Source organism: Nerophis ophidion, linkage group LG01, assembly GCF_033978795.1.
Source record: "Nerophis ophidion isolate RoL-2023_Sa linkage group LG01, RoL_Noph_v1.0, whole genome shotgun sequence".
Lineage (NCBI taxonomy): Eukaryota > Metazoa > Chordata > Actinopteri > Syngnathiformes > Syngnathidae > Nerophis > Nerophis ophidion.
Window position 1 is genome coordinate 14,740,197 of NC_084611.1, and position 10,595 is coordinate 14,750,791.

The following is a 10,595-nucleotide window of genomic DNA, read 5'->3' on the forward strand; positions in this document are numbered from 1 at the left end:
TTTTTCTGTGTTTCATTCAAAAAATTTTGTAGAGCGCAATTTTGAGTTTTATAATTTTTTTTTTTCATTAAATCACAATTTCTGACAGTCCTGATGTGTGTGCCAAGTTTGGTGAGTTTTGAAGCATTTTAAGGGGGTCAAATTACAGCTCAAAGAGGCAAAAATAGCATTTTTTGCGAAAATTTTGCTTTGAAAGGGTTTTGCAAAATTTCTGTTGATTTTAGGTATAGGAGTTTCTGATGGGGAATTTAGGTCTAGGTCAGTTCTACATAGAGGATTTTGTTTCATGTCTCTACGACATTCCTACCGGAAGTTACAAGCAATTCTTTTTTTTTTTTTCCTAGGGGGCGCTAGAGCGCAATTTTGATTTTTCTGGTTTGGCTCCCTAATATGTTGGGAAGAAACTCCTCACCGACGCGTGTGTCAATTTTGGTGTGCTTTGAGGCATGGTCAGTGGGTCAAATACAGCGCTTTGGCGAGTATCGTTGCGGAAGAAAGAATAATAATAATTAAAGCTGCAAGCAGCGTTGGTCGGGTCCGCCGTTGGCCGCCGCCGCCCTGTCCCGAGTCCCGATCTTAGTCAGACCAACATAGAGGTCTTTGTTTCATGTCTCTACGACATTCCTAACAGAAGTTACAAGCAGTTTTGTCTGGAAAAAGGTGACAGCTTTTTACAAAACTTTTATTTTGAAGGGGTAATTGGCAACTTCCTGTTGATTTCAACTGAAAGATGCCAATCATCAAAATGTAGGTCTAAGTGAGACCTACATTGAGGTTTTTGTTTCATGTCTGTCCGACATTCCTACCAGAAGTTACAAGCAGTTTGATCTGTTTCCTCTTCCTAGGAGCAGTTTTTTGTGTGTTTTATTCAAAAATTGCAATAGAGTGCAATTTTGAGTTTTAAGGTTTGTTTTTTTCACTACATCGAAATTTTTGCCAGTCCTGATGTGTGTGCCAAGTTTGGTGAGTTTTGAAGCATTTTAAGGGGGTCAAATTTCAGTTCAAAGAGGCAAAAATTGACTTTTTTGCGAAAATTTTGTTTTGAAGGGGTTTTTGCCAACTTCCTGTTGATTTTTGCTATAGAAGTGTTTTGTTGGAAATGTAGGTCTAAGTCAGACCTACATAGAGGTTTTTGTTTCATGTCTCTACGACATTCCCAACGGAAGTTACAAGCAGTCTGTTTTTTGTCTCTTCCTAGGGGGCGCTAGCGCGCAATTTTAATTTTTGGGGTTTGGTTGCTTAATAAGTTGGTCTGCCGCTCCATACCGATGTGTGTGTCAATTTTGGTGAGTTTTGAAGCATGTTAAGGGGGTCAAATTAGGGTATTGTCTGTGTTGTATTCCTAGGGGGCGCTAGAGCACAATTTTGAGTTTTGGGGTTTGGTTTTTTCATTAGCTCGCAATTGTTGCCAGTCCTGATGTGTGTGCCAAGTTTGGTGAGTTTTGAAGCATTTTAAGGGGGTCAAATTACAGCTCAAAGAGGTAAAAATGATATTTTTTTGGAAAATTTGCGCAGGGGTTCTTTGAAGGCGCATAAAATCAAAACCGTAGAACTTATCACAACTTTGTCCGACCACTTTTTTTAAAAGGGTTCAATCTCTCTCCTGTGCGAGTTTGAAGCCGAAACGACAAACGCACTGGGAGGAGTTTCGATTTGAAAAAGGTGACGGGTTTTTACAAAACTTTTATTTTGAAGGGGTAATTGCCAACTTCCTGTTGATTATTTCTGATAGCTGTCAATTATTAAAATGTAGGTCTAAGTGAGACCTACATAGAAGTTTTTGTTTCATGTCTTTCCGACATTCCTACCGGAAGTTACAAGCAGTTTTGTCTGTGGTTTCTTCCTGGAAGCAGTTTTTTCTGTGTTTTATTGAAAAATTGCGCTAGAGCGCAATTTTGAGTTTTTTTTTTTTTTTTTTTCATTAGATTGCAATTTCTGCAAGTCCTGATGTGTCTGCCAAGTTTGGTGAGTTTTGAAGCATTTTAAGGGGGTCAAATTACAGCTCAAAGAGGCAAAAATAGCATTTTTTTGCAAAAATTTTGCTTTGAATGGGTTTTTGCAAAATTTCTGTTGATTTTTGCCCGAGAACATACTATTATGAAATGTAGATCTAAGTCAGACCTACACAGAGGTTTTCGTTTCATGTTTCTACGACATTCCTAACGGAAGTTACAAGCAGTCTGTTTTTTTTTTTTCGTAGGGGGCGCTAGCGCGCATTTTTCATTTTTGGGGTTTGGTTTTTTTATTAGATGGCAATTTTCGCCAGTTCTGATGAGTGTGTGAAATTTGGTGAGTTTTGAAGCATGGTCAGTGGGTCAAATTAAGGTTCAAAGAGGCGGCGGAATAATAATAATAATAAAACACAGCAGATTCAATAGGGTCCTTGCCATGGCAAAGGACAGAGTCCTTTGCTGGCAGTGCGGAACCCATCATCCAATCATTTGAATCCATGGACTTAGAGTGTCTTAAATGCCATCTAACTCTCATAAAAAGTCTTAAGTACGACGTTGAAAAGTCTTACAAATATGATCGAAAACAAATACCTAAACTTCAGTCCCGCTTTTAAATGTTTGGATTTTTGAGGCCACTAATCATGAATAAAAACAAAACTAAAGTACCTGGTCAGTATTTGTCGGACAAATATATATCGCGAAAGACCGGCACAACTTTACAGGGATCATTTGTATTTTTTTCTTCTTATGGGTCTTAAATTGTTTTCTTGATGGTCATTAAAAAGTCTTCAATTTGACTTGTCAAAAATTGCAGAGACCTTGCCTTGACTAACTTAGGACGATAAAGAATCAAAACAAAGGCACATTGACTGAAACAAACACAAAATGATTTGACAAAACCAGACAAACGTGTTGACAGAGACAAAATCCAATCATATTCAATTAGTTTTTTTTAGGCGTTTGGGACAAGTTATCCAGTCACAGTAGCCTGTGGGAGGTAAACTACAGAAGAAATCCAATCAGAACTACCGTCTGTGTATCGTTACAAACCTCAACACAATATGTCTTCCAGGCCTGGAAGAAAGAGAAGACATATGGACGCACTTCAAACAGGAAACCTTATAAAAACCCTGTGGCTCCATTTTCTCCGGTAAAAAAAAAGAAGTGGGCCAAAGCTAACATTTCCAAATGACTCATACTGTATCGGTAAAGATGGTAGAGCAGGACTAAGACTACTTCTACACCATGGACGAGCCAATTTAAAAGGCAACATAGCCGTTTAATCGATGTACTCGGCACACTGTTTTGATATTTATTGCACAATTTTGCAACCCGGAAGAGCAGATTTGTTATTTTTCATGGTAACACACAATATACGTTACTTTTATATCACTGGTTGCTGTACTTAAACAGGACTGTGGCCAAGAAGTCAAACATTGTGCACACTTGGTGTGATTATACGCAATCTGGAATAAAACTAGTTTGTTTCTTAGTATGACCATTTTAGTCATATATTATTCAACATCCATCCATCCATCCATTTTCTACCGCTTATTCCCTTTCGGGGTCGCGGGGGGCGCTGGCGCCTATCTCAGCTACAAGAAAAATGCTTAATTTAAGCTAAAATAACACACAATCAGGTTACTGTGAAATGTACTTATTGAAATATTTATGGAGGGCAGGTCTTGTTGTAAATTTAGTTTTTAAGATGCTCTGCAATAACCCTCATAAAAGTGGTTTCGAGACAACTTTGCAGACAAAGTTTACTGTTATTTTAGTCGACTAAAATGTTGAATGACTAAAATGCTTTTCTCTGCTCCGCTGCTCCCAGTCTGTGGAATGCTCTCCCTGACCACCTGAGAGCACTTCAGACTGTGGATGCTTTTAAAAAAGGCTTAAAAACCCTTCTTTTTTAAAAAAAAGCCTTTTTATAGATATGCATGCTGCTTCTAGCTATTAGGCTGTTTCTAGTTTTAGTTATTATCATTTCATTATTATTATTATTATTAAAAAAAAATTCCACTGTGGCACTTTAAGGTTGTTTGCTCAATGTAAAATGCTTTTTTACAAATAAAATCTATTATGATTATAATTATTATAAGAATTTGATTAAAATATAACTATAACTAAACTAAAAACTGCTGTTTGTTACTGTTCCCTAAATTCCCGTAATGTGACTTTAGAATAGTGTGTGACGAACCGGGACGATGGCGTACCGTTACACCCCTACTGGCAACACTTTTTTTTCACCACTTTCTACTTTTTTCATTTTGGATTGAAGCTGTAGCTGGGCGGTCCCCAATGGCGATGTCCTTTGGGAGCAGTGATGGAGACATAAGTCTGATCCCGGACAAATCTTTACGTGGATCATCGGATGAGGACCAAGCGTCAAATGCAAAGATCAGACGTTGTGACCTGAAACCCCAAACAAATAGTCCAATCCTCATCTCCAACATCGATGATATTATACAAGAAATGAGCCCCACTTTTGACAAGTCTCCCAGCAACACCCTACCTGCCGAAAACATATCTGAGAAAGGTGACGTTCAAGTTCCAGCACAGTCAAGTCGGCAGGATTATGCCTTATTGTATAGTCCAAGTGAAAACACTACCTTTTTTCATGCTGATACAGCAGTATCGGACTGTTCTCCTTATGCTAACCAACCTAAGGAAGACAGATCTTCAGTCTCAAATAGATTAAGCCCAGAAAGGTTTGATGTGCTGGATAAAGGTAAAGACTCCAATGCCGATCACTGTGACTCAATTGGTGACTCGACTTGTGAGAAACTCAATAAACTGTCGACTGGCGCTTACAGTCTTAGGAACCCACCTTTGGATGAAAAGAAAGGGGAGCGTTGCTCTGGTAATGACCAAGTACTTTCTCCCGATGGAGGTGTACCTTCCAACACACCATTGCTTTTGCCTTCACACAACAACGAGCCGAGTCAGAGGACAAGAGTCTTTACCGACCCCTCCTACGTAGCGAGCAAAGAACGCTCACAGAACTCCCAATGGAAGGACGTCTCAGCCATGGAGAAAGCACCTGCAATGTCTCTATCCCCGATGGAGTGTCACGTCATTAGTGCCTTTGGGTCCGACTCGGACAAACGTGACGAGGCATTTCATCCTGGAAGACTTAGTATTCATGGCAACCTCAGCTCGCTTGACTGTCCCGATCACCTGCCTCATGACGCCTTGCTGGACTCCGATGCAATCAAACCTTTGAATGCAGAACCACCTGAACAAACGTCATTCAAGCAGACTTACAATGTGACTACTGACGGTTCAAGCGGAGCAGAGTCTAGTACTGAAAAAATCCCAAATGCTCGACCCATCCCTAAGTTTCATGATACATTTCAAGTTGACAGTAGCCCTAAACTTAAGGGGCTACGGACAAAGAGTAACAAAGCACTAGAGGAGCCACTGCACAATCTTACCAAGAGTCCAAGTCCAGTTCTTTCAAAATGCAATGTGGTCTTGAACCAGGTGAGAGATTTACCACCAGACGACGCAAGGTTTCCCACTTTGAAGGCCAGTAACCAACTTGATAAAAACGGTGATGCGCTATCCAAATGTGGTGAAGGTGGGACTTGGCACCATGCCTCAGGTGACACATTTCGACCTCTCACTCCAAGCAAGGAGACTGATACCGACGTAGGCATTACGACGATGTCAAAACCGCAGGCGCTCTCACACCGACCTGCCACTCAAAGAACGTTCATTGAAGTTCAACTGTACTCTTTCTCTGGTACCTCACCTACCGTGGCAAACAAGCGCACAGTGGACTCTAAAAATGATTCATTTGCACAATCGGGCACCCATGTCCTTACGAACTGTGCTTCGAAAGAAAGGACATCAAATGGTCTAGTTGATCAAATAAAGGATCGTCATTCAGATACAAATAGTACCTTGAAACCCGCTGAGACGGGTGATAACCCCAAATCCGGCATCTCCAAGCTGCACAAAAAGACAATTCTAAGGCGAAGCTTTGTTACAGACACTCCGTTTTCTGTGGACTACAATCCCTTCTCGGTCCAACACAAGATAAAGTCCTTCGAAAACCTGGCACACTTTGACAAACCTCTGGCTAAATGTAGTGATAATCCGTCATATGCTCTGGCATACGGAGCCTCACTAAACCAAAGGATCGCAGGTTATCTGGGCTTGGCAAACTTTGACTACCAGGCACAGCAACACATCTCGACACCACCCTGCTCATCGGAAAAACCTCTGTCAAACATCACTTTGATAAACCTCGACCCTGCTTATACAAGCTCTAATACGGTTTACCTGACTAAGGACAGTCTTGTCTCTAAAGTGCCAAAAGGTTTGGATGTTACACCAGCGACCCCACCTGTGCTGCGGAGGAAACATGCCAGACTTTCCTGCCACCGGTTGAGGCAAGCCAGGGCTCTCAGTATGCCAGAACTGGGAAAACTGAGCACATGCGACCTGTTAGCCAGAACGGATGGCGTTGAGGATAAAACTGAGGTACCCGTTCCTTCCCCTGCCACAGAGACCGTGGGCTTGTCACCTTCTGCAACACAAATAATGATAGAGCGGACTAAAGAAGGCCAAAGTAACACGCTAGAAACACCTGAGAGAAACTCTGATAGCACTAAGCCGCAGTCTGACTCCTCAGTCAAGTAAGGAACTCTGTTGAACCAGTTAAGGTGCCTTTATTTTCCGTAATGTCTCAACAGTATTTTGTGTTCAGGTCCAGAGGTTCTCTGCAAACGACGAATGAGCTGTGCTGTCCTGCTTCCACAGAGGTACCGCATGACGGCTTCCTACCTTCTACATCCTTTCGTGCGCAGATATCAGTAAACTAGTTTCGTCTTGGGTCTGCGCAGGTCACCAAGCACACTCGCCTTGTGGTCCTGCATAAGGACCAAGGCTCAGGACTTGGCTTCAGTATTGCCGGAGGAAGTGACCTGGAGCAAAAGATCATCACTGTAAGTTTGCTGAATTTCCCCCAGGGATCAATAAAGTACTTTCTATTCTATTCTTTCTATTCTAAGCTTGTTGGTGTGCATTTGTACACACTGTAGTACTATTGACTATAAATGGACTAGGGTTGTACGGTATTCTGGTACTAGTATAGTCCTATAATCATGTTTATTGTGTGTATGTCCTATAAACATGTTTACTGTGTATATGTCCTATAATCATGTTTATTGTGTGTAGGACATACACACAATAGGACATACACTACTACAAGTACCACAATACGAGAAAGTACAATACAGTACTGCAGATACAATGAATGTCTGAAATCTGTGCTTGCTCCCAAGTCTTTGTACTCCAAGTACTAAGTCACCCGGGGGTGTGAATCTGTCACCAGGTCCATCGGGTGTTCAGCAAAGGTGCAGCCAGCCTGGAAGGAACCATTCTGAGGGGTGACCAGATTTTATCGATAAACGGAACTTGTTTGGACGGTAAAACCCACGGCGAGGCAGTTTCTTGCCTCCATCAAGCCAAAGGCTCCAATCAAGCCCGAGTAGTTATTTGCAGAAGTATAAAGAATGAAAAAGGTTCCTCTGAAAGACACGACTCAGCCTGCAAGCCACTGACGGAGCTCTCAGCCCTCAACATTTCTTTGGAGAAAAGAGCAGGTGATGGAGCAATAAGTACTTGTATTCAGTAAGCAGTAAGAACTTGTATACATAGCCGAAGAAATCAGACCGTTCTGCAAACCAGAATGTCTATTCTTCTATTTAGTTCAAGAATGGTAAAGTCTCATTTTATGAAATTCTAGGTCCAGACGGGGTTTTGAAAGTTGAGCTTCACAAGACGTCTGCTGGCCTTGGCTTCAGCCTGGATGGGGGAAAGTCCTCAAGTCATGGAGACAAGCCTCTAACTGTGAAACGCATATTCAAAGGTGATATTTGGGGGAGACTCTTAGGAGTCGTTTAACAGATACTTGCCAACCCTCCCGATTTTCCCGGGAGACTCCCGAATTTCAGCCCCCCTCCTGAATTTCTCCCGATTTCCACCTGGAAAACAATATGTCACCTGAAAAGGAGACTATTATATATGTCTCCGTTATCCATAGGTTTATCCATAACCCATAAAGTAGGCAGGCACGGAGCTATTTCTCAGCGTGTGTTTATTCCAGCCGGCTCGTTAATACACTGACACACAACATCCGGATACCCATCATGCATTGCTTCAAAACTACGGCAAGTAGTAATGTCCAAAAACATAACAGAGACGAAGCAGAAGAACGAAGAAGAGACAGTCATGGCGACGACAAGTAAGAAGAAAAAGTACGCTTGCAAGTTCCAAAATGATTGGAAAAAATAATTTCAGTTCATCCAGGAGAGCTCGAAGGGGAAGATATATGCCGCCCGCAAATTTTGTTGATCAGACTTCTCCATTCAAGTTTCAAGTTTATTGTTCTTCGGTCAATGGTCAACAAAGCAAAAAAACAGTTGTACATTCATAGATTGAAAATAAAAAGTTGTAAATTCATAGTTTGAAAATGAAAAATGTTACAGACCGAAAGGGTTTAGGCTGAAGTTAAACACTTATTGCGCCTAACCCTATAAACAATTTCAAGTACAAAATAAACTTCCGAAAGTTATAAAAAGTCCTTTGCACAACTTATTATAAATACACATTATAAACAACATGAACGTAGTTCAATTTTATACACAGTACAGGCATGTGAAATATCCCTGTGTACATATAGACCTTTGCACTAATTATATATACAATATATACAAACAATTGTACTTCTATTATTATTTATATCTCATGTTTAATTTTTAATTAACATTAATCATAGTATTAACTACAATGTTAATTCAAGAGTGATATATTTTTTCAAGACATTGGTCTTAAAGTGTTTTTTAAATGTGTGGATGGAACTGGAACATTTTAAGGAATCATCCAAGCTGTTCCACAGTTGAACTCCTCTAACAGAAACATATCTACTTTTTAAGCTTGTTCTTATTTTTGCTTTCTGAAAGAAAGCTGAACCTCTGAGGTCATAGGGATTCTCTCTGGGTTTAAATCTCACTTGTAAACACCCAGGCAGCATGTGGTTATGAGCTTTGAAAGCCACAATAGTAGTATTGAGGTCAACAAGATCGTGCAGTTTTAATGTTTTTAATTTAATGAACAGAGCATTGGTATGGTCATGATAATTCGCATAAGTTACAATTCTAATCGCTTTCTTTTGAAGTAAAAATATAGAGTTGATGTCTGATTTGTAATTGTTTCCCCAGATTTCAACACAATAGTTAAGATATGGGAGTATGAAATAATTATATAACATGATAAGTGTGAATGTGAGTGTGAATGTTGTCTGTCTATCTGTGTTAGCCCTGCGATGAGGTGGCGACTTGTCCAGGGTGTACCCTGCCTTCCGCCCGATTGTAGCTGAGATAGGCGCCAGCGCCCCCCGCGACCCCGAAAGGGAATAAGCGGTAGAAAATGGATGGATGGATGGATGATAAGAGCCTTTTGATTCACAGAGTTTTTAATTTTATGTAACATAGCAATATTTTTTGCCATCTTTGTCTTCAGTATATTTATGTACATTGAACACGGTGGCCGAACGGTTATACTCATTCATGAACAGATTATTTAAACATACAGTATATATATATAAGAAATACTTATAAAATATATTCCCCCATCACACCCCCGCCCAACATATCCCGAATTCGGAGGTCTCAAGGATGGCGAGTATGTTTTAACGTCCCGGCACGTCATATTTATACGCCGGGTTTAAGGTGGCGCAGACACAGGCGACAAGACGTGTTTGTTGCCCTCTCCGGGTCGGTGGTGACAGCCTGCCCTAAGTGGAGGAGTCCATGTACCATGTAGTCCATGTAGAACTTAGTCGACGGTCTCTATGTCTGATGCGAAAACAATGAAGGTTTTTCTGAGTTTTTATGAAGAGGAATTCGACTTAGTCGGCGGTCTCTATGCTTTCCCACCACAGGGGGAGCTGCTGAGCTGTCCGGTCTGATGGAGGTTGGGGATGAGGTCTTGACAATAAATGGGAGTTCCCTGGAGGGTCTCATGCATCACGATGCCTGGAGGATCATCAAGGCGACGAGCGACGGTCTGAATCACCTGACCATCCGCAAGCTCAGGGAAGAACTGTAGGAGAACTAAAGTGCTGAGGAGAAGATCAGCCGAGCTTCAGGGAAGAGATCACCATCTTGTCTTACACCGTTGTACTTTTGTTGTGTTGAAGTGATGGTACGACATCTCGATGCTGTACAGTTATGACATCAACATACAGCGTTGTCGTCAAGTTTTTTAGTGTTGCGCTATTGTTTGTTGTGATTTATTTAAAGGAGTGGAAGGATTTTATGTAAGATATTTTCAAAGATTTGCAAAAACAATAATTGGACCCACAAGACTGATTTATTATTGCAATGGTTTCTTACTCCCCCCACAAATATAAACATCTCCATTTGTAAATTCCTGAATCCAGACGGTGATCCTGATCATCCTCAATTTCTTTTCACTTGCTCCTCATCCCATTTCTCACACAGAGTGAACGTTCGATGGTAAACCACCCATACTTTATCAGGTAAACATGGAATGAAAGTCGGTTTTGTAACAAAAGGGGTTCCTCCTGGGTTGGTGGGGTTGCCACTTCATAATGTACCAACACGTTGG

General features: G+C 41.0%; 2 protein-coding genes across 3 annotated transcripts in view; both read left to right on the forward strand.

Annotated features, from left to right (window-relative positions):
* The window catches only part of LOC133534881 (atrial natriuretic peptide receptor 3-like), a 37,586-nt gene extending 34,509 nt beyond the window's left edge, over positions 1-3,077 (forward strand). Inside the window, exon 4 of the mRNA XM_061894974.1 lies at positions 3,025-3,077. Within this exon, the coding sequence (XP_061750958.1) occupies positions 3,025-3,077 (53 nt within the window). The remainder of the gene's footprint in view (positions 1-3,024) is intronic.
* Positions 3,078-4,057: 980 nt separating this feature from the next.
* On the forward strand, positions 4,058-10,394 carry LOC133550785 (uncharacterized). 2 transcript variants are annotated; one of them, XM_061896825.1, is made up of 6 exons: positions 4,059-6,598; positions 6,670-6,724; positions 6,806-6,907; positions 7,297-7,567; positions 7,711-7,833; positions 9,907-10,394. In XM_061896825.1, exons 1-6 carry the CDS (start codon positions 4,254-4,256, stop codon positions 10,071-10,073), a joined length of 3,063 nt encoding a protein of 1,020 aa, XP_061752809.1. In that variant the 5' UTR covers positions 4,059-4,253; the 3' UTR covers positions 10,074-10,394. The 2 variants fall into 2 exon arrangements, with proteins under 2 accessions (XP_061752817.1, XP_061752809.1); XM_061896833.1 differs by lacking the exons at positions 7,711-7,833; positions 9,907-10,394 and having other exon boundaries at positions 4,058-6,598; positions 6,656-6,724; positions 7,297-7,485.
* The last annotated feature ends 201 nt before the right edge of the window (positions 10,395-10,595 follow it).

Coding starts and splice junctions, on each gene's coding strand:
- LOC133550785 (XM_061896825.1), top strand. CDS start 4,254: ATGGCGATGTCCTTTGGGAGCAGTGATGGAGACATAAGTCTGATCCCG. Junction 6,599..6,669: donor CAGTCTGACTCCTCAGTCAA/GTAAGGAACTCT, acceptor TTTTGTGTTCAG/GTCCAGAGGTTCTCTGCAAA. Junction 7,834..9,906: donor TGTGAAACGCATATTCAAAG/GTGATATTTGGG, acceptor TTCCCACCACAG/GGGGAGCTGCTGAGCTGTCC.